Source organism: Stegostoma tigrinum, chromosome 12 (assembly GCF_030684315.1).
Source record: "Stegostoma tigrinum isolate sSteTig4 chromosome 12, sSteTig4.hap1, whole genome shotgun sequence".
Lineage (NCBI taxonomy): Eukaryota > Metazoa > Chordata > Chondrichthyes > Orectolobiformes > Stegostomatidae > Stegostoma > Stegostoma tigrinum.
The window spans coordinates 23,194,650-23,219,102 of record NC_081365.1 but is presented as its reverse complement, the minus strand read 5'-3'; the positions used below and the strand labels follow the sequence as shown (position 1 = coordinate 23,219,102).

Sequence of the window (24,453 nt, the reverse complement as noted above, 5' to 3'; positions counted from 1 at the left end):
AACACAGGCTAGATTTCCAGTTAAAACCAGGAAATTTTAAGCTCACTGTTGATGCCGTGAATGGAGAGAAAACAAAAATCACTTCTCACACTCATCCAAAGCACATTTTAACTGATGCACAGAACACCACCTTTCAGCTGACAGCTCATCTGCTAGATTCCAGGCACCACCCCTTCTTGACACTCAGGAATCCCGACAAGTACAATTTTATCTTAAATAAAACAAAGAACCTCTAAAAATCTGAAACTACTGAAAATCTGAAACGAAAGCAGAAATTGTTGGAGAAAGCAGCAGGTCTGAGAGCATCTGTGGAGAGAAAGTTGAGTTTACATTTCAGATCCAGTCACCGTTCTTCAGAACGCCATTTTATCTTAGTTTCCTGACAATTATTGACAAACTAATAATAGCATCAAAGATCTAAAAGAAAACAGAAATCATACAAGTTCCAAAGTAATACATGCTGTGTAGCCCGTGCTTATTTCGAATAATCAGAAATGTTTAGCACAGGTTTCTAACAGCAAGTTGTGCTAGACCAGGTAGGGGAGGCAATGGCCTAGCGGTATTATCATTGGACTGTTAATCCAGAGATCCAGGTGAATTTCTGGGGACCTGGGTTCGAAATCTCACCACGGCTAATGGTGGAATTTGAATTCAATAAATATCTGGAATTAAGTGTCTAATGATTGTCAGGAAAAAGCCCATATAGCTCACTAATGTCCTTTAGGGAAGGAAACTGCCATCTTTACCTGGTCTGGCTTACATGTGACTCCAGACCCACAGCAATGTGGTTGACTCATAACTTGGGCAATAAATGCTGGCCTAGCCAGTGACACCCTCATCCCAAGAATGAATGAAGAAAAAAAAACTAAAAATTGTTAAAAATCCAATCACAATAACAAAGGGAATACCAAATCTTCAGGCGGCTTTTTATAAAGATGTCAAATAAAAATGAAAATGCACATACTTAAGGGTAAGTTGCATGGATAGAGGGATTACCTAGTTCAGTAAAAAAAAATTGGTTTTATTCTCACAATGGCAGGATAGAGGTAGTGGCATAGCACCTATGTTTGCTAAATGATTTGGACATAAACAGGACAGGATGGAAGATACCCAAGAAAAAGGTATTTTTTGAGTAAATCGGGCCGCACAAAAAAACATGAAGTGAGGCAAAATGCAGGTAAAATAGCCAAAATCAATAATTAAAAGAAAGCACAATATACCATGATAGACACAGCTCCCTTTAAAGAACACATTTTTTACATGCTTGAATCTTACCTTTAATGTTTGCATAGTGGCTCCTCTGAATGCAACAGGTGCCAAAAGAGTAGGTGGAAGCCCTGCCTGGGGCCCAGATCCAGCTACAATACTCTTGTTGTTTATCAGGAAGTTTAGTAAAGTGAATGTATGAAGGCCTTTCACTAGTACAGCTGATTCAGGCTTGTGATCCATTCGTACTACATTGTGTTCCTTACGACTACATCAAGCGTTAAGGAAAACAAACTTCGCTATAATGGAATAATTGAACAAACTTCTGTATTTCATTTAACTGGGGTCTTGTCACAACAAATTTCAATAAAGTAAATTCCAATACATACAAACTAACACTTAGTAAGTGTAATACACAAATTTCAAGCAACCCTCTCCAAAAAAACCTATCTAACCATCTTCCTTTGACATGGACCATAGAATCCCTACGTTGTAGAAGGCGGCTACGCGGTTCAAATAGCTAATTCTCCCTGTATTCCATGTGATATAGCCTTACTAACCAGTTTACTATGAAAATATATGAACTATTCCATCATTGTCTGTCGTCAAAATCCTGGAACCCTCACTCAAAACACTGTAATTTAGAAGTATCTTCAACAGATAAACTGCAGTGATGAAAGAAAGCAGCTCACCATAACCTTCTCAAGGGCAATAACAGATAACATTGAAAAACATCCCACATTCCGTAGATGCACGAAAAAAGGGGGTTGTTTTCTAGTTCAAGACTTGTTATTATCAGTTTGCTTTGGTTACACATAAATATTTTTGCAAACAGAACACATTTGAAACCAGTGAAACTTAAAAAAACTTTTAATTGTGACAAATTCTCCTCACTAAAATAACAAAATCTGTATTGAAAAAAAATCTAAGCAGTGCAGATGCTGAAAGTCTGAAACAAAAACAAAAATTGCTAGAAAAACCCAGTAGGTCTGGCAGCATCTGTGAAGAAAAAGCAGAGTTATTTTGGGTCCCAGTGACCTTTTCTCAGAAGCATGTTTCACCTCTTCATCCACCACAAAGTCAGGGTTTAAAAAGGATACAGTTTAATGGTCACAGAATCAGGCTTCTTAATTTTGTCCTGCACTCCCATTTCTTTGAGCCAGGACATCCCTCCATCATCGTCATCATCACTACTAGCAGCTGGTTCTCTACATTAACACAGAAAAATATTATTAATGTGCCAGTTAATACTTCATGGCTACAGAGATGTATTAATGTCAAAATATTTCCTAAAAACTGAATAATCACCACTTCATGGTGTCATAACCACTTTAACCTATTTATAAATTTGAATAAATCTTGTGACGAGGAGTCCAATGACTTTTCTTCGGAAGAAGGCCACAGTTCTGAAGAGGAGTCACTGGACTCTAATATTAACTTTTTCTCTCTGCACACATGCTGTCAGGTCTTCCAAGTTTCCTCAATCTGTTTTGATTTCAGATTTCCAGCATCTGCAGTATTTTGCTTTTATTTATAAATAGACTTCCTTACACTATAGAATTAATCATGTCCAGTATTCATTTCTTCAGTTTTCAATTGAGCATTGGCTTATTACAACATATTGTTGGACTAATGAAACATATTTGTTTACCATTGTATTGTTTGGTTCACAGTTACACACTACTGTATCGAAAGTAACTTTCTGTTTCCATAGATAATCCCAACTAAGAACCTTAACTATTTCCCATTTTTCACTGAATGTTTGCTTCCTCAGCTTCTCGGTTCTTCTTTAAGCAGTAAATCTATCGCCATACAACCTATGATTGTATGTCATTTTAGTCTGCGCAAAATGTTTTCGTTGGTAAGTTTAAGAGTGTTGGTTTTTGTTGGTTTAGGACCTTCCCTCTTTTATTCCAGATGGCTTCTAGCAAATGAATCAAAAATTCATTACACTTAGAATCCTAATATTACAATAAAAAGTTAGAGACAGTGCCTGGGTTCAGTTTTCAGCGTCATATCTTGGTTGGGAGTGAATATCGGAAATTAGGGGTATTAGTTTGGAAACAGGCAGGATGAGATGCAAAGCAAATATGTAGAAATGTTTCCGTTTTCTACCTGCAAGAAAAAGTGAAAATTTCCCAGAGTATGATGTAGCGTGTTGCAGACTCTGTGTCTCTGGGGACAGTGCCAATCTTTCAAACAGCTCATCAATATGCCTGTACCTCATGTATACACGTGAATTATAATTGCTCACAAACTATTTGATTGCTGGGACAGTGGAAATGGTGGCATAGTGAAAATACAATTGGACCACCAATCCAGAGACCCAGGCAAATGCTCTGGAGGCATGGGTTTTAACCCCAACATGACAACTGGAAGTCAGTCTCAGTAATGCAGAAGTGATTTGCAGCAAAAGGTAATTGGATCCAACAGAAAAAAAAACACCACTGTTCTTTGGTATGCTTGAATCTACTGGGAAATATCCATTTACTATTTATGAAATACACAACAAAACATATTTAATATTTAAAGTGAGTGCAGATACAATGATTTTATGAAGAAAATCAGATTGACAGAAGGAAAGATGATAAAAGATAAATTTGAAGATGTGCATGGAGGCACATGGAGTCACTTAACTTTTGGGGTCACTGGTTCAGGATGTAAGCAAGTGGTCAGAATCAAGTAGTTCTTTTTTGGAATTTTAGACACATGACAAATTTGTATAAAAAAATGTTCAGGGAAGTGGTTACTGCTAACGACTGTTTGTTTTAAAACCAATTGGAGTTGAGAGCACTGGATTACACAGGTGCCAATATTTAGTGGCAGCAATAACGGTGTAGATGGAGGAAAAGAAAACCAAAGGATGGTAAGAGGATCCCATCAATAAACAAGGCACTCTGGTTGCATAGATAATAGGGTGGTGGTGGTGGTGGAGATGGAGGAAGGAAGCAAAGTTGGAAAGAAAACAATTAGACTTTCATATTCTATGACTGCAAACTCAAGGCCAGGCTTTTGAAATAAAATTGTAATGATATTTCTGGGGCTTGGTTTCACACATGGGTTGTTTAATGTAGCTTTATCACTAACGAGATTTTTTGATTCAGTTCACGGCTTTGGTGACAGAATAACTGGAAATCCTGTAATAAAAACACCAGAATTATCACAAATGTCTTGTTTGGTCTACGCTAGTATGCCTACTCCATAGAGACTAGTTTGGACTTTAACTGTTATTTTAAAATGTGACTTTTCTTTGAAATGTGACTGCCAAAACATGTAAACTCAACTGATACATAAGGCATACGCTAATAACATTTTTCACATCAATATAGCATTAAGGTAGACTTACTGAAGAACATCTGAGTTTTCCTCCTGTGTTTCAAGGCCCAGAGTGTCTTTTCCCACATCTGCAATTTCACTTTTTTCTTTTTTCCCATTTTTACTAACTTCCAACAAGGGCATTGAAAATATGATTCCTATGCAAAGACAGCATCATCATCAACATCAAGTACAGTATTGTGATAATTAACAGAGGAGCTAGAACAGGTGCCTTTGTTGCTGTTTTCATTGAGTGAACGGGGCAGAAACATCAAACAACGTAACATTATGTGAGCAGTGTCAAAATAACTTTGGATGTTAACACTAGAAACATTCAAAAATTTATCTTTGAAAGCCAATCAGATCCATATCAACATTGATTAGGCTACAGTTAGTACACTGTATGCAGGAGAGATGAGATGTCGCTAGGACTGGTGAGGTTGTTATGAAGAGAGTTTGGATAGATTTTTTTCCCTTGGAGCAGAGGATACTGGGGCTGGTTGGGGTCGGTGGGGAGGTGAACACGATTGAAATGTATAAAATTATGAGGGCTAATAGATAGGGTGGACAGGAGGAAACTTTTCCCCTTGTTGCAGGGAGGGGAATCGTAAGTTAATTCCCCTGGTTCAAGAATTTAAGATGAGGGGATGTAATTTAGAGAGGAGTTGAGGAATTCTTTTATGTTCAGAGGGTGGTGGGAAATGTGGCAGAGGCAGAAACCTTCATATCATTGAAATAGTAATTAGCCGTGCACTTGCATGCCAAAGCATGGGCCAACTGCTGGAAAGTGGGATTAGAATAGTTGTTTTTGGCCAGCACTGACGTGCTGGGCTGAAGGGTTTTTTCCAGTGCTATGGACCTCTCTCACTCTATAACACGAGAGCCAACCATGGGCATTTCAAGTTTTAACATGAATTTTCCCAAAGCAACAGTTTTACATATACATTGGGTCTTACCTTCATTTTTCATAGCTTCTCTAAGACCCCTTGTTGTAGGTGAAATAACAGCTGTAAGCATACCACTTCCTGCCATTCCCGGTGCCCGGAACAGCACTGTGAATTGATACGTGCAGAAGTAGAAATAGGGGCAAAGTTTGGCTCGTAGTAAATTGTATAATGAACTAAAGCTGAGCGACCTGGAGAAATTTAACAAAAAAATCACTCAAACGAATCAAATTCATTTCTCCCCTCACTCAATTTTCTTTACGTTCCTTCTTGGCACTGCCAAGACTAAATTTTGATTTCTCTAGGAGCTGGATTCCTATACTGTTTCTCAAGAGCCCATTCTAGCGCAAGCTTAGACAGTGTATACCATTCAATTTATAACTATTCCAAATAAACCTGCTTGGCATTTCCAGTGCAGGTGGGATTTGAAGCAAGAGACTGACTCAGAGGCAGATGCTGTCACTTTGCCACAAGAGCTCATACCATTCAATTTTCAAACACAACACGTAGCAGTATTTGGATCAGCTATGAGGAAAGAAGGTTTTCCCTATTTAGATAACGTCACAGCCATTTAGAACGTTAAAGTGCTTTTTAATGAATAGTCTTTCCTCTGTATCCGAGGGGGGTCTGTTTGAGACCCACGACGAATGATGAAATTTGTGAATGCAGAGCTCTAATAGGTAGGTTAAAAATTTCAGATGTTCAATTTTTGCCAGCGGATGTTGACTTTTGTTGCAACTTATTTCTTGGTGTGATAGGCAAACTTGTGATTTTACAGATACAGAAGATTTAATTCACTTTACATTTATAGTGCTGTGGTGCAGTAAAATACATTTGCTAGATTGTCCAAAATTTTTAAACCTCAAATTAACAAAAAGGTCCAGGTAACTGGTTTCTGGGATAGTGTTGAAAGTGGAATCTTGACCAAGACAGAACATCCTCAGATTCTCACTCAAGGAGTATTTTTTTTGTTAACCTAACGCAAGCTGACAAAAATACCGCATCTGCATGTCCTCAGTACTGCAGGTAGTCCCAAATCGAGACAGGCTCAGAATTTGACAACTGAGAAAGGCTTTCAATCAATATGACAGCACATCGAGTAAAGACCAGTTTAGACTTCTGGTGTGCAAGAATCCTCTATCAGATATAAGATATGTTAACATGCCTCAGCACAATTTGTACCTGTACGTAAATACATTCCAATAGATTTTCTACCATTTGATTGTTAAGCATTATATAATTGAAGTTCATTAAAGAAAACTCCATACCAGTCACTCATCAGCACTTGTTGGAGTTCCTCATCTTGTGACCATGGACTGTTCTTGCCTGCCATTTTCCGTTCTGCTCCTATTCGGGGAAAAAGTGATAGCCATGGCAGTGAGGGGTGAAGCCAGTATACAAGACTCTGTTGGAATGCACAGCGTAGATCTGTGCATGACCTTGGGTCCTAGGCATAAATAAAAATGAGCATGTTAAATTATGCTCACGAAAAAATGTAACTCCTTCAGTATCAAATAAATTAAAGATAACCTGACTTCACAAATATGTGCATGATTTGGGCAAGGGGTTGGTGGGGAAGATTCAGTAAGTTTAGGTACTATTTAATAAAATGTGAGGCTGGACGAACACAGCAGGCCAAGCAGCATCTCAGGAGCACAGTGCTCCTGAGATGCTGCTTGGCCTGCTGTGTTCGTCCAGCCTCACATTTTATTATCTTGGAATCTCCAGCATCTGCAGTTCCCATTATCTCTTAGGTACTATTTACATTGCTATGATTAACTGGGCCTGTGTGTTCCTGCATTTCCTCATATAATTTGTAGAACGGAATTCTTGCGGCACAGTGGTAGTGTCTCACGAAATCCAGGTTCAAATTACATCTGCTCCTCAGATGTGTAGCAATATCTCTGAACAAATTCATTTAAAATATCTAAAGTGCTGGATTCACCTGCCCGTGTCGTGTTCTTTAAAGGAGGGATTTTCCTGAACCGAGAGACGCAGATCAAGTCCCACCTGCTCCAGATGTGTGTAATGACATCGCAGAAAAGGTTGGTTGGAAAAATAGGTTAAATTGTGTGGGGGGGGGCGGCGGCAGAAATCAGCTTAAATGAGGCAGTAAAAGAAGAAAAATTATAAAGAAGCAATACACTGCTGGAAGTCAGCCTCTTTGAATTTCGACCTGGACATTTAGGCAGACAGCATGTCATCCTTACACAAAATGAAGGCTAATTGGTACCGAATCTATGAATTTGTTTTGTGCCTAAGCTGCTTCAAGCCACTGTAAAAAAAATGGGCAGAACAGGTCAGAAAATGAACATTTTTAGCTTTAATTGAAAGAGATAGGAAGCTACAGTAGGGAAAAGCAAGAAACTAGATGGTAGTGATACTCTGCCACCGTTCCCCTGACAAAAAAAAAATACCACTTTGTTCACCTCCCTTTCACAGTCTTTTCAGTCTTTCTCTTGAAGGTGCTGTACGCCCAATTCAGTATCTAGGATCAAACTCTGATCAGAGTCTAGGCATATACTTGATGATTTCATTTCAACTCACAATACAAAATTCCACCACGCTGAATACTAGTTTCCATACAGATATTCACCAAATTCTCAGCCACTTATCCCTTTATTAATATACAACTATCCCTGAGGCCTAGTTCCATCTGATCTCAGAAACTCTGGCCAAATGTGAGATAATAGATTTTCCTTGACTCTTGCTATCCATCTGTTTCAATTTAGATGTTTCACTGATTTCTAGCATCTTTTAAAACGGTGATATCTTTTCTCACACTTGTCAAACTGTCATTCACTCTTTGTGCCTGATTTTGTAATACAAAACAATGCAGGCCCAGCAACCTGCACCAATACCCACTCCTTATTTAGAACTGCTACTTTATTGTCCATGCACAGTATCTATCCCTCTTTTCACCAGGCATTCATGTGTGCATCAAGATACGCCTTAAATGTTGCTAATGTGCCTGCTTCCACCAACACCACGGGCAGTGTGCTCTAGACACCACCACTCAAATATTTTCCCCACGCTTCTCCCCTAAGCTTTCCCCCTCTCACTTTGAACCCATGCCCTCTGTCCAAACTGGGAAAAAGCCTCTGGCTATTCACCCCATCTATGCCTCTCAATTTTGTACAGCTTTTTCACATCAACTCTCAACCTCCATCTTTCTAATGAAAACAATCTGAGTTTATCCAACCTCTCTTCATAATTAAAACCTTCCAGACCAGGCTACATCCTGGTAAAAGTTCTCTGAACCGTCTCCAAAGCATCCATATCCTTCTGGTAGTGTGGCAACCGGAACTGCATGCAATATGCCAAATGTTCCCTAACTAAAAGTTTTGCAGAGATGTAATATAACTTGTCAAATTTTACATTGAATATCCTGGCCAATGAAGGCAAGCATGCTGTATGCATTTTTGACCAGCTTATTCACTTGTGTTACCATTTTCAGGGATCTGTGGACCCATTTTGTATTGATGTAGCATCCATTGTTGGAAACTGTTGAATTCCTTTTTAAAAGGTCTTATATTATTTCTGCTATGAAAAATACCATATTACTGTCACAGCAAAAGCAAGATTTTCTCCTACCAAGGTACTTTTTACTAATTTGATCTTTTTAGCTTCCCAAGCTAAAGAACAACTGTTATCATTCACACTGCATTCAGGGTGATGGCAAAGAAGCATGTTGTTTTTGAGCTGATCTCCGTCTTCAAAACTAATTTAATTACTTGACTGATTTGTTGTCACATGTACCAAAGTACAGTCAAAAGCTTTGTTTATGAGCAGTACAGGCAGATCTTAGTAAGCAACGATGTATAGATCAATAAGTCTCAGACAGAGGCACACAGGTTACATTGCTTAAGGCTTGCTCAAGGGGAGATCAACATTAGCGAGATCAGCATTATTTGAGGCTAGAGACTCCATTCCTCAGTCTAATAACAGCCAGAAAGAAGCTGTTCCTGAACCTTCTAGCGTGTACTCAGGCTCCTATATCTTTTGCCTGACAGATGAGGTTGTGGGAGATTATTACTGGGGTGCGATGGGTCTTTGATGACATTGGCAGCCTTTCCGCAGTAGCGAGCCATGTAAGTAGAGTCCATGGGAGGTAAACCGTCTGTTACATCTTGGTTCTTCAGTTTTTCTTCAGAACTTTGTACCATTAGCCTTGCTTCAGACTTTTAAGGCCCACCAAGAGACATGTTTTCCACATACATCCACGTATGCAATAGGGCTGCCTATCCCCTATCTGGTGCGCATCCCAAATTTGCTTCAGCTTTGTAACACTTGCTATTTAGCAATTTTCATTTGCTGGTCTTCTACATTTGTTGTAGCACTAATGCTATGCAATGACATGGACTTCTGCTATTGGTGGCATTCCTGGTGTGTATGATATTCCTAGATCTTGTTAAGCTCCATTCACTATCTTGCCTTTACCACTTTCTGGAATATTACTCTTTGATCTTCCTCAGCTATTAATAGGATTCTTTTGAACAGTTTGTGATCTCATTCTAGATGCCAGATGGGGGATGGCTGGTCCTATCACATATATGAAAATGTACGGAGAGTGTCTCTTTCTCGGGACATTTTCATTCCTAAAGCTACTGTCCAAATTTACACTATTATTTTCCCTTTTATTTTCAAAAAGGCATTTCGTTCTCCTGCAATCTATGGGGCTCACCCACTTGCTCTTCATCATGCATATCTAACCGGGTTGTTATATTTCCTAGTTGCCTTCCTCGCTGTACTCATAACATTCATGTTTCTCCATTGATCAGCCCTTTCTGGTAAGTATTTGACTTTACTGTTTTGTTGGCTGTCTTTTGGGATTGGTGACTTCATTTTGCTCATCAGAACTGATCCGACCTTTATCAGACAAAAGGTCAGCTGTGACAGTTCGATCTTTATAGCTGTGTAACATATGGTTGAGAGTACTTAGTTCCTTGTCACCTTCTATAACTCCTTTAGAAGCTGCAAATTTTCAATCCATACCAAGCAACTTTGACAAGTTTACTTAAACTGTCTGCACAATCTGTCTAATTCCTCTTGCCGTGATGGCTTGCATTGTAGGATCCTGAACGAAGTAGATAGAGTTAGTGAATGCATTGGTTGCAATTTTCCAAAAATCCTTTGATTCTGGAGAATTACCAAAGGATTGGAACCTGCCAATGTGACATTCCTATTCAAAAAGTGAATAACCATAGGCTGATTAGCCTAACACCCATTAATCAGAGTGAGATGGTGGCAGCACAATTGGAAAGTCATTACATAAATCAGGCGAGTTCAGCATGACTTCACGAAAAGGATATTATGTTTGTTTAAGTTAGAGATTTTCCAAGGATGTTTCATCCAGAATGGATAGAGGAGAACTGGCGTGAGTGAGGGAGCAAGCAAGAGAAAGGAAGGGATGCTTTCAGTTTACAAGATTTTAATGCTTTTGACACTTAACTTTTCAGCTTAATCAGAGATCCATCATCATGCAGAATTTCCTTACTTCAAGACTCAGTACCACTAAGTATCAAATTCTTTCCCTCAAGCTTCAAAAAGCAACATCGTCTGATACAGACAAAATTATGCAGCACTTGATTTTGCAAGTTGCAAAATCTTTGCTGATATTTTAGTGACACAATAGCCCAAATTCTATTTCAGTTTATAACACCAAAAAAGAAAAATGTGGTCTCTTACATTGTACACTCATACACCCCTCCTTCAGTTCTTTCCCAATTACCCCTGAATCGACAAATTTCCATCGAGTCTGGGGCACTCTTGCCAGGTCCTACAAGTTAATAATATCTGACCCATCAGGTTTTACGTATTTCAAAATTTCAAGCAGCCTACAGGAAGGGGCTAATACTTGAGGTTGGTCTCTTCTCTTTAAGTGACATTTATCAAAATCAATTTTGACTGGTGCTAATAAATTAGTTATTTTGCAAATCCAAAGTACAGTAGAAAGAAATATCAACACTATGGGCTTGAACCTGAATTTGGGTCAAGTCTTACTGCAACCTAAATTCAGAATGAAGTGAATTTAACAATTCAAATTTCCTTTGATCATAGTTTCATCGTTTGCAACAACTTTATTAGAAATAATTTATTTGATACCTCTATCTGCAGAGGAAAATCAATCACTGAGGAACGACAGTGTTGTATTAACCCTTTGGCTTCCTCTGATGCTTTGAGATGACCTGTCCAAGTAAAAGGGTGAGGAGACTTGAAAAGCACCCATGTCTTGACACTCCAGTCTGCAGGAAAATCTTTAGGCAAAGATGTGTGTTCAGAAAATGCATCAGAATTTTGCAGGGTCTGGGAACACAAAACAAGAAATGAACAAAACCTACTACAGTCAAAGTCTGAACAAAAGCTTGTGTGAGAAATGTAAAATTCCATTTTACAATGTCTTTATACTGGATATTGAATGCTTTATTTCCTAGTACATAACACTTTATGCTATTTATAACAGGTATGATTGATTTTTGAGCTACAGCAATTGGCTTTGTTAATAGCAGAATCCATTGCATTTTATTGCTCATTTAAAAGACTCCTGAGAGATTCTCAGTGGATATCAAAATCACACTGACCTAATGAACAGTTTAACAGGGAGCTGTTCAGATGGCTTAATGAACATTATCGTTCAGATGCACACAGAATCTCCAGTGAGTTTCTAAGTTTGTGCCAAATTGTTTTCCAAGTCTGCACCTCTCCAAGTGGAGGCAGTGGTGTAGTGATAATGTTATTGGAATAGCAATCCAGAGCCCTAGGCCAATGCTCTGAAGATGTGGGTTCAAAGCTCATCAAGCATAAGCATCGTTGGCTGTTTAAAACTAAGGTAGGAACATTTCCATTACAAATGCAAAAGTATTCAAACTTTCACCATTCTCTTTATCCTGGCAACATTCTTGTTGACACCCAAACTCCTGTGAACAGCTTGCAGTAATTAATTGAACAAACAGTGTGAGACCACAGCCAGGGAGTATTGTGTACAGTCATGGGTGCCACACTATAAGAAAGATGTGAATGCACTGGGCAGATTGCAGAGGCGATTTACAAGAACGGCCTTATATGGAGAAACTTCAGTTACCAGGATAGACTGAAGAAGTTGGGACTGTTCTCCTTGGGCAGAAGGTGGCTGAGAAGAGATTCGATAGCAGTGATGGAGGTTTCGAAATCATGAGTCTGGATAGAGTAGAAAGGGGAGAAGTTGTTCCACTCATAAAAGTAACAAGAAGAGAAGGCATAGATTTAAAGTGGCTTGTAAAAGAAAGGGTGATATAAAGTAATTTTTTTTCTCACATAGTGAGTAGTTTGGGTATGTACACTGCTTGGAAATGTGAGGGCAGGTTCAATAGAGACATTCAAGAGGGTTTTGGATGATTTGTTGACTAGAAGTAGTGTGCAAAGATATGGAGAAAAAGGAGATTGGCAGAAGGTAGTGATGCATGTTTGAAGAGCTGGTGCAGGCATCGGGTTGAATGGTCTCTTCCTGTGCTGTAATAATTCTGTAATTAAATCACGAAGGCTTCTTGCTCAGGCTGACAGACGTTACAGCCTTCCTTTGGGTGAATCCCTGTATATTAAGTAGACTCTTAGTTACATTTTAAAATAACGAATCTGTTCAGATGTTGTTACATATTTCTGAAGCATGTGGGAGTGAACAATGGGCCTTAGTTCAGAGGTAGGGACACCTCCACAGCACCACAAGAGCAAGGCAAGCTTAACAATAAATATTGTTCCTAACGCTTGTAAGCAAGTTCTGGCATGGGCAACAAAAACCAACTTTGTGCCATTCTGTTGTGGATGTTGAGGGTGTATTTGAGAAAGTTTTCCTATCAATCACTAGAAACAAAAGTGTATTAACAGAGTGCTTTGAGAAAATGGCAGTCCTTGTCAGCCACCTCCTTCTCCAGGTGGACCATAGAACGTGGAGAGAGCCTGGCAGATAACAGTTTCTTAACATTTCGGCTAGTAAAGTGAGCAGAATGCTACTGTGGCAAGTTTATTTAGGTGAACAAATGCTGTGCCAGTCAACCCATTAATTTCCCAAGATCAACTATCAACTTGTTTACTTTTACTTTTCTGTTTAGCTGAAGTTTCTCAATGCAAATTCTAAAAAGAGGCAATACATACATAATGGCAAAGCTCTGGAGGGTGCATAGCAACAGAGGGGGAAGAGGAGAGAGAAGGGAGGCAAAAAAGGTAAAGGGGACATTTCTTAGTACTTGCAGAACATGACTGCTTTAGATATAGTAGACCAGGGAAGTGTCTCATCAGCTGATAGAAAAAGGACAAGAGACAAGATTCAAGGTTTGGGCAAGAGACACAAGAGGATGAAGATGAGGAATGATGGGAAGAAGTATTTTTATGCAGTGAATGAATGATCTGGTATGCACTAGCCACACGGGTACTGGAAATGGAAACAGGTAAACAATTTAAAAAGGAAATTGGATCGGTGCTTGAAGGACAGTAATGTGCAAGGCGATAGGGATAGAATGGGGCTGACTGCATTGCTGGGCAGAGAGCTGACATGGACTTGATGGGCAAATGGTCTCCTTCTGTGCCATGAATGCAAATGACTGAAAATGACCACGTGCATTCCCAGGATTTTGGTGTTGCTGCTGGGCCAGTGTTTACTGTCCACCCCAAATGCTGTTAGGAAGATGCTGGGAGCTGTATCCTTGGATTGCAATCCAAAAGACAGATACTCCACAGTGCTATTAGGGAAGCAGTTTCAAAATTTTGTCTCACTCAGTGAAAGAGTGAGGATAATTGTCTCCAAGTCAGGATGACATCGCTTGGATAAAAATTGAATGTAGTTTGCATCTGCTGCCCTTATCCATCTTGGTAGTAAAGTTCACAGGAGAGTGATGGGGATAGTTGGCAAGCATCACCAAGAAGATTGGACAAGGGGAAGGTGTTGGGACTGGCAGAGTAGATTCCTTGTAGCCCAGTGATACGGGTTCTTGCAGTACTACAGAGAAAGGAGTGAGCTGGCAAGTTTCTAAATGGTTAAGGTCTTTTGTAAAGTTACAATTTAATGTTTAAATTCAGGTCTTGTATCAAAACTGCAGCATTTTGGAGCTCCTAATACCATCATGATCCAGCGTTTTATTTGAAGTTTAAGCAGCTTTTACTCAGTTTGTGGGTGGAGGATGAACTACAGAGAATAATGCACCCGGGAGGGGTAAAGTTATTTTATTTTCATGTGCCTACTGCCCTTGTACTTCTAGACTGTAGTGGTTTTGCAGATGCTGTCTTAGGGACTTTGGTGAATTTCTGTAGCACAACTCCTAGATGGGGCACATTCCTGCTACTGTATGTCAGTGTGGGAGAGATTGAATGTTTGTGGTATGGTACCAATAAAGAGGGCAGCTTTGTTCTAGATGTTGTCAGCTAAGTGTTTTTCGAGTTACTCTCATTCAGACAAGTGTGATTATTCCATCACATTCCTGACCAGTGTTCCCTCTAATTTTCTTACAGGCAACAGAGGTCTCCAAGACCTGTAATGAGTAAAACTCAAAATACTCCTGGAGTAAATAGATAGTGATATTGTAATGAGGAATAAAGTATTAACCTTAATGAGTTCAGGTGCTGGCTGTTCTTGAGAAATTAATTCTTCACTTTCCCACATGGAATCTTCATCTTTTACAGGGGACACCTTTTTAACCAAAAGAGAATACAAAATTAAAACGTGACGACGGAGTTAACGTACATTTCACTATTCTTATCAGGAAATCTGCTATCATGGTGCTTTATTTGATTGTCTTATGCCATTCTTATTCATGGCAGCTGATCTGCAACCATTTGGCTCGGTTATCTAACTACATCTATATCAACCCTTTTTCTGCTGCCATCCATTTCGTCCATTAGAAGAGTCCTGTAGGTTTTCAGCTCATCAAAATGGTTGAAATTTTGATTTTACTTCCTTTACGTGTCACTGTGGAGTTCTTTTTGCTTTTGCAATTTCAAATGTGTCTTTATTTAAAAACAATTATCTTAGCATGCTCATTTCAAAGACTGCAGGTTTTCTTTCACTGCAATCTTTACTTATTATCCAGGTTTGAGACATTCAGGAAAATGGTCAGAATGTAGTTGAGATTTCCCCTCTTATAACCTTGATTTTTATTAACACATCCTTCACCTTCGTGTAATTTCATCTGGCTATTTTGATCCTTCTAATTTCTGTACCGCATTGAACATGCATTATAAATTTGTCTCAAGTAGACATTTATTTGTTCTTGTGTGACACTGTGCACTTCAATCTTTATTTAGTTTCTTCTAACATATTGCTTCTAAACTTAATCTCTTTGGTGTTCACACTTAACCCAGATTTCAAATGAAAGTTTAATTGGCCTGACATCTTGGATGGCTTCTTCAGATTCCATAAGTAGTGGCATCATCAGCATATTACAAGTTATGTTCTTGACTTCATTTCTTTTTTAAACCTTAGGAGGTACATCTAACTCTGAATATTTGTTCTGTATGCAGATTGAATAGTTTTTGGCAATAGTTACACAGCCTTGTTATACACCTCTCTTTACTTAAAATACTGGATTGTCTCTTCTAGCACAGTGCTCACTGCTTGGTTTCAGTGCATATGTGGGGTGGAATTTACATAGTAAACTGAAATAATCCTCCATGGGTATTTTTCAGATGAATTAAGAGTCTGAACTTCCATTGGAATCAAAATTAGAAACGCAACTGGTAAGTTTAAAGAAAACCAAGTGGCAATGGTGTTGTAAGCTTTTAACTGCAAAACATCAAATTTCCCTCATTTTATTCAGTTGCCTTTTGATCTCCATCACAATGGCAGATTCTCTCATTGTTGTTTCGACAAATTAGTGTTCAGCAACAAGACTAATGTTACTGTGTAGGTCAATGCCGTTTTTTGATTTTAGATTAAATGTTGATTCACAGATTGGATTTCAAACATTACGTGCAATGTCACTGTGAAACCAGTGGCTTTGTGATGTGCTTGCTTACTCTGAAAGGACCTGACTTTGTTCTCCACACATGTTGGGATTCCTTGAATAGGAGGAGATTTCTCCATGTGGACATTTCATTGATTCAATCTTACCCCAGGCAGTGGGATCTAATTTAAGATTTTTTAAAAAGAAAGTCTTTAAATGAATTTGGGATGCCCTCTGGCATGTTATCAACCTCAGGAGACTGGTATACAGAAACTAACCACCCAGCTAGTGGAGCTGAGTTCTGGACATGCATGCACTTTATATAGGTATCTAGAAATATCTTGCAAACAAACTCTATTGTTTGAGATTTTATGCTGGCGCTTTATGCTGCAGATAGATTAAAGCAGCAAAAACAAAAAAGGGTGAATGTATCAAGTTGCCTCGAGGGGAGGCAAAGTTATTTCTTTCCTACTGGTGTAGAGAAAAATGATGCAAGATCCACTCATAGCTAGATACTTGCTTTGAGACAAGCTTTCTCCAAAGCCAGTAGGAAAGTTTGGCAAGGTGGCTCAGTGGTTAGCATTACAGCCTCACAGTGCCAGGGATCTGGGTTCAATTCCATCCTCGGGTAACAGTCTGTGCGGAGTTTGCACATTCTCCCCGTGTCTGCGTGGGTTCCCTCCGGGTGCTCCGGTTTCCTCCCACAGTCCAAAGAAGCGCAGGCTAGGTGGATTGGCCATGCTAAATTGCCCGTAGTGTTCAGGGGTGTGAGAGTTATAGGGGGATGGGTCTGGGTGGGATGCTCCAAGGGGTGGTGTGGACTTGTTGGGCTGAAGGGCCTGTTTCCACACTGGAGCGAATCTAATCAAACTTGCTTTTGCTAGCCAATTGTTGGTTCTATCATCCAACATTTTGGTACCAGACTATGCACTTCAAATTTAGTTCGAACTGAGTGGAGTGCAGGATCTAGCAGATCGGTAGTTTAAAAAAAAATCCTTTCCCTGAATAATTACATGGCCAACGTAAATCAAAAGTTTACTGGACACCCTCCAGAATGCATGCTCAGAACAGAGGTCAGTAAACAAAAAAAAACTTTGCTTCTTCATGCAAACCCTGAACTTTAGCTGAAAGGTATTCCTATCTGTTAAGGCTTTGACAGCATACAAAATGGGTACAGCCAAAATGCAGCATTGTCAGTGGCAACAAACACTCTAAAAAGGCAACTGACAAGAAATCATTCTGTATTATAATGGTAACCGACCATCATGAAGTGAGCAGAATACTGATCAATATTTTCAGGTCAGATATTTGTTCAACCTCTTCAACAGGGATTACTATTTAACAACTAAAAAGGAACAGTTTACATAATCAAATTGTATTTGTTGTTAGTGGTGTTTCTTGATTAGATAAGGTTCTCCAGATATGTTCTACATACCCAGATGTCACTCTTCAGTTGATCTGTCACAGACTAGAGAGCATGGCAGAGAAAAATCAAGAATTAGTGCTAACACTACAGCCTGCTTAACTCCATTAGTAACTAGAAATTGATCACAAGAGTCATCATCATCCATAGAAGAACATGCTGTTCTTCGAACTACCAAAAATTTGTAAGCAATTTCTTAAGGCAGTTGAATTTCTCCATTAGGTCCCAAAGATCTTCCTGGCTGACAACATTAGAGTTCTGGGTCAGATCAGTATATGTGCAAAAGAAGTCAATCTTCTGTTCTTGGCATTTCTTATGCAGCTGCCTGGTTTCATTGTAAACACCATGCTATGATTGCCCTAAGATTTGTGCATTTCTTTTCTCTTGTTCAGGTGAAAAAGGCATCTTTGTATGCTTGCAAGATAGTCCATTTTGTCCACATAAGTGGAATGAGTTCAGCAAACATCTTAATCAGACATTGAGTCAATAAGGATTGCATCAGCTTTGGTCTGGACAGCAGTTTGAGTGTCACTAAGTAGTTTGGGAGCATCGACACACCGATGGCTTCCAGGGAAAACCTGTTGACTGCTTCTTCATTGAATGTCAATTGGAGAATTGTTTTACATAACGCGTTCATCTCTCGGGAACATGGGCTGTTTTAGTGAGCAATGACAATCCTTCAGAACCTTGGTGAAGCATCGAGTGGACAGAATTCAGAGCTTTGTAGAATTTCTTCCAGCCTTTATCATCAGACTGAAAATCATCTGATTGCTGATTCAAAGTATCATGCAGCTTTCCAAGCCTTTTAGTAGCCCTTTTTGGATAGCGATGACTTGTCACGCAGGAGGTAACGTTGTCTTTAGTAGATTCTGGATTTGCTTATTTGTTTTTAAAAATCAAAGCGTGGCAGAAGTAGCGACAAGGACCTCTGTTGAGTCACCCACTCATCCTCAATGCAACGGAGTGCACATGTTGAGCACAAGGGCAAATGTGATTCTTCCTCGAGCGCTTGTTCCAGCTTTGAGAAATCCAAACTCTTCCGAAACTTCATGCCCTTGGTGTTTGGCTTTGAAATGTTGATAGTAGTCAGTGCAGAAATTAACAATACGTTGATTTCGATACAGGCACATCTTGATTGCCCCTCTTCCTGGTCAGAGTAGATAAAATGGCAATACGTAGAACAGGGCACGATCTAGGAAACCATTCTATCCGGGAGGTAGAAACCTGTTTGTCATTTAGGAACATGTACTCCAAACACATCATCAGCCAAGATACGACCACTGCTAACAGCGTCTTTTCCTAGACTCCTGGCCAACAACTCCTGCAGTTAAGTCGAAAACCTTATTCGACTGTAGTTGACACTCGAATAAAGAAAAAGGAAAGCTCAGTGAGTTTCCGCGTTAACTCGTTCTTCTTTCCACTAATGTTGCCAATCTTCATCCCGTTGCCTATAACAGTTGTAATGCTGATAAGGCTATTTCTTTCTCGTGTGAACATTGATAAGCGGGACCAGTTACTTTACTGAGCTACTGCCCTCCTGCGGGCTCGACACAATTTCAAACCAGCAGTTCTCCAAAACGCAAGCGGTCAAGCCCTAGTGTCGAACTTTTCAAAAAAAAGTCATTCTACAGAGTAGAAATAAATTCAAACCCCTCACAGTGAACTGGAAGTAACTTTTAAAGAAGTGGGTGCGTATGAATGGCGCAAGTGGACCATGAGGGCAGATCCTCCAGCGTCTAGGAATAACTATGTACAGCGGCGTCAACAAGTTAATTACTTTGCTTCTAAAAGGACAGCAGTACTGAGCTACTGCAGATCCGGAACATGCTAAACATTACGCTGATTATTAAAACAATAACCCTGCCTTTAATCACATTCTCTAAATCGGATGACAACATCTCAAACCTATGCATCCCGTTTACTTGCCGATTCAGTTCTGCCGTCGGAGACCGGGACTTTCCACTCCTGGGCGGAGAGTGAGCGGTGTAGCGGGTTGTCGGACTCCTCAGGCCAGCTGGTCCCGGTCCCCGGACGGGTCACGGTGTTGCCGATGTTGACGAACGGGTTCCTTGCCCTCCTCTGCCGCTTGCCGCAGGGTCTCGGTTGCTCTTTGCCGGTCGGGGTCGGAGAGTCCGAGGGAAGGCCGAGCCGCGGAGAGCTGCGAGCGCGCTTCTTCCTCAGCCTCAGCGTTTCAGACGGCTTCTTGAAACTGGGCGAATAACCGGCCAGCTGTACGGCCACCGACATTTTAAAACCCGGTCAAAAAATCAGGCGAAATCCAGGAATTAATCGATATATTGTTGGACAACCAGATGTTTCACCTTCCCCTTAAATATTTATATTCAAAAGCAATAATGAAGCATCTTTCCTTGTTTTCATCCTCCTCTTTTCAAAAATAAAAACAAAATCAGTGAAATATCACTGTCCCTGCGGCCGGAGGAAAAATATTTTTAAAATTTCGCGCGAACGAACAGTTGGAGGTTTCCCGCCGAGCGAGAGCGCATGCGTACTACTGGCCCCGCCCAAATGGGGGTGGGTGAAATTTCCGCGCAGGCGTATTGCAGCCCATGTCGGAGTGTGTTCCAGAAACGTTCAGCTGCTGCGCAGCGTTTTTGTGAGTGTTCTCGCAGTTATTTATAGTATGGAATAAAAATACCCTTTAGCTCCTGGTGTCCCACTAAAGCATCCAACCCCGATGTCTCTATCTTCATAGCTGGAGCGCTCCAGGCCCGGCAATATATTGGTAAATCTGTTCTCCGTTGTCTTCAGTGCATTCACATCCCTCCAGCAGTGGGTTGCTCGCAACTGTACACAGCGCTGTGTCCTGACTAACGTTAAAAACAGCTCCCTCAAGACCCGTGGAGCCCCCTCGTACCCTTGTCTACATTGCCTTGACTAATAAAGGCAAGGAGCCCACATTCCTTTAAGTAAAAACAAAGAACTATGAATGCTGAACATTTGAAGCAAAAAGACTGCTGGGGAAACTCAGGCCTGGTTGCACTGCACTTCTGAAGGGTTACTGGACTCTAAACATTAACTTCATTCTCTCTATAGATGCGGCCGCGCCTGTTGAGTTTCTCCAGCAATTTTGTTTACATCCTGTATTCTTTCTTTGCCACCTCACCTTGTTCTGCTGCGTTTGAGGATCTATGTACATGCACACCAAGGCTTCTGTGAACACCCTAGGGGCTCACCGTTCAACATATTTCTTTGCCATGCTTGTGCTCTTAAAAATGCATTGTCACACTTCAGACCCATTTACCATAGTTCAGCCAGACCAGGTTGGCTCTATCATTCTCTATTCAAAGGCTTTCTTCCTCACTTTTTACCACACCAGTTTGGTGTCACTGCAGACTTAGTGTTTGTACCTTGTACATTCACAGCATGTTGTGCTAGGAGAGCAATGGTTTCATCAATCTTGAGAATCAGGGCAACTGTTTTATCCTGGGATGTACTTTTAAGTTAATCTGAATAATAAAGGTGATTGGAAATATGTGAGTGATAGCTTGGAGGACTAATTGGTTCAGAAATAGAAAGTGGTTAAGTAAGAAGAGTAAAGCTGACTTGCCACTATTATCATCTCCTGCCCGCTCATTGAATGATACAGGACAAAATGGGGGCATACAGTGTTGATCAACCAAGAGCTGATATTCATATCCCATGCTACCAAATCACCAAGGTTTTTTCAAAGACTGTTCAAATTAGACATGAAATAAGAAGTGTAGGAACAGAACTAGGCTATTCAGCCCATTAAATCTCCTCTGACATTTGGTCAGGGCTGATATACATCTCAATCCCATTCTCTTGCCTTCTCCCCTTAATCCTTAATCCCCATACTAATCAAAACCCAATGACTTGGCCTCCACAGCCTTCTGAGTCAGTCAATAAGTTCCACAGAGTCACCACTCTCTGACTGAAGAAATTCCCATCTCTGTTCTAAAGGGTTCTGAAGTCTGATGCCGTGCCATGGAAGTTTCTTCTACAGGCCCACTATCCTGAAACTCTCAGAGCAGGAAGATTCCTGTCATCCTTCTAAACTCCTCTAATGCAGACCGGGACCCCTCAACTGCCTCTAATATGATGAGCTCATCATCCCAGAAATCATTCTTGTAAACATGTAAACGCCAGCACATCCTTCCTTAGATACAGGGCCCCAGGCTGCAGAGAGTGTGGTGTGATACAATTACAACATTTAAAAAACATCTGGGTGGGCTCATGAATAGGAAGGGTTTACAGGAATATGGGCCAAATGCTGGCAAATGGGACTAGGTGGGATTGGGATATCTGGTTGGTGCAGGTGAGTTGGACCGAAGGGTCTGTTTCTGTGCTGTTTGACTCTGTGGCCTCCAAGTCCATTTGTGCTTCAGATTTTCAAAGTCTTTCTCTATTTAGAAAATATACTGTGCCTGCATTCTTCGTACCAAAGTGCATGACCTCACACTTTCCCACATTGGTCAAAGGAGTGACAGATGGAATGTACCTTCTGAGCTGTTGAAGACCTTCTGCAGCCTCCCAACATTACCTATCTCACCAGTTATCTTTGTCTCATCTACAAACTTATCAACAACATCTGGAGTTCCTTTGTCCAGATTGTTAATGTATAATGTGAATATATACAGATTCCTATAGAACTCCACTTGTCACTGGCCACCATCTTGAAAGAGACCACCTTATTCTGCCTTCTGCCAGTCAGCCAATCCTCTGTCCATGCCAGTACCTCACCCCTAACTTTGTGGGCTGTTATTTAGCAGATTCCAGTGGGCATCTTGCCAAAGGCTTTCTGAAAATTCAAATAGATCCACCAGCTCTCCTTTGTCTTACTTGCTTGGTCCCTCCCCAAAGAATCCTAACAGGTTTGTCAGGCATGACACCTCCTTGAAGCCATGCTGACTCAGCCCTATTTTACTGCGAGCTTCCAAGTACTCCTCAACCTTATTCTTAATAATGCATTCTAAAATCTGACCAATAACTAAATAGCATATAGTGTCCTTTCTTCTACCTCCCTCTCTTAAACAGTGGGACTCTTCCTGTCTCCAGTGATTCCTGAAATAATACTTGCACAATGCCTCCACAATCTCCTCAGCTATCTCTTTCAGAAACCTTTGGGGTGTAATGCATATGGTTCAGGTGATTTATCCCTCTTTCGAACTTTCAGTTTCCCAAGCAATTTCTTTGTAGTGACGGCCACTATGTTCTGCCTCCAGATATATTTTTTACATTTCAAAAATATACAGTATTCATAAAAAATCTTTGTACAAATACAGTGACGACACATACAGTATTAATATTCACATATATTTGACACATTAGGAGGGTTCCATAACTGAACAGACCCCCATTTACCTTTAGCAGGAAGACTTCAAACTGGCCTTTCCCCGCTGTGCTTTGGCCTCAAGCTTTAGTGCGCCACTGAACATGTAGTCCTGGACCCCATTGAAATGTGCCAGTCTGCAACTCTTGGTTGGGGTCAACTTGTTCTGAAAGACCAACAAGGCTTGGGCAGGCTAAATAGCATCTTTCACCAAATCCTCCCGACACAACTGAAGTTTGTCTTAGTGCGCGTACCGGGGACAGATTGTAGAGCACAGAATCCCGTGTTACGGAGCTACCCGGGATGAAGATTGACAAAAACCTCCAGACTTCTTTTGTGAAGGCTCATTCCAGATGTGCAGGTTAGGTGATTGGTCATGCCAAATTGCCGATGAGCAAGCTCGGTGGATTAGCTGTAGGACGTGCAGGGTTACAGAGATGGGGTAATGTGTGGGTCTGAGTGGGATGCCCATCGGAGGGTCCGTGGGTACTCGATGGGCTAAATGGCCTGCTTCCAAACTGTAGAGATTCTGTGATTGTAGAATACAGTCACGTACTTTGGACCTCCAATACTGGCTTGTTTATGCCCCTACTATTTGGCTGACAATAATTTAATTACTTCAACAGTCCTCATTCAAACTCCATGCCCAAGATATCTCCATTATGGCTTATATATGAGCCCCAAATACTATTCAAGGTTGAGAGAAGATTTGTAGCTCAGGTTGAGGTTCTGGATGTGAGTTTGCTCGCTGAGCTGGAAGGTTAGTTTTCAGACGTTTCGTCACTTTTTTTTATTTGAAAAAATATACATTATTCGTAAGGTGTACAAAAAATAAAACATATTTACACACCTACCCAGTCATGCAAGCCGCTCCGGGTTACCCAGGGGATACATACACCAACTGAAGGAAAAAAACAAAGAAGGAAAAAAAACAAAGCAAAGAAAACACCCCGGCAGTCGTCACCCCGCACAGTTCCCGTTGCCCCCCTGACCAGTTGGGGAAAGCGCCAGCTGGGCCCAGTTACCAGATAGGGCCCTTTTTTCCATTCTGGACGAGGGATTTCATACGGTGGTCTTTCCCCACCGCGCCTTGGCGGCGGCTGCCCCAAGCTTTAGCGTGTCCCTCAGCACGTAGTCCTGGACCTTGGAGTGCGCCAGTCTGCAACACTCAGTCGGGGTCAGTTCTTTCAGCTGGCAGACCAGCAAGTTGCGGGCAGACCAAAGAGCGTCTTTCACCGCATTGATGGTCCTCCAGGTGCAATTGATGTTGGTCTCGGTGTGCGTCCCCGGAAACAGCCCATAGAGCACGGAGTCCTGCGACACGGAGCTGTTCGGGACGAACCTCGA

At 40.7% G+C, this 24,453-nt stretch overlaps 1 protein-coding gene across 1 annotated transcript in view; it reads right to left on the bottom strand.

Annotated features, from left to right (window-relative positions):
• Positions 1-20,282, bottom strand: part of LOC125457113 (protein downstream neighbor of Son) — a 28,341-nt gene extending 8,059 nt beyond the window's left edge. The window contains exons 1-8 of the mRNA XM_048540846.2: positions 19,722-20,282; positions 15,037-15,120; positions 11,571-11,771; positions 6,734-6,912; positions 5,478-5,656; positions 4,553-4,679; positions 2,307-2,414; positions 1,276-1,474 (exon numbers count right to left, since the gene is read on the bottom strand). Coding sequence (XP_048396803.1) covers positions 1,276-1,474; positions 2,307-2,414; positions 4,553-4,679; positions 5,478-5,656; positions 6,734-6,912; positions 11,571-11,771; positions 15,037-15,120; positions 19,722-20,042 — 1,398 coding nt within the window. The 5' untranslated portion in view covers positions 20,043-20,282. The remainder of the gene's footprint in view (positions 1-1,275; positions 1,475-2,306; positions 2,415-4,552; positions 4,680-5,477; positions 5,657-6,733; positions 6,913-11,570; positions 11,772-15,036; positions 15,121-19,721) is intronic.
• Between the last annotated feature and the right edge of the window lie 4,171 nt (positions 20,283-24,453).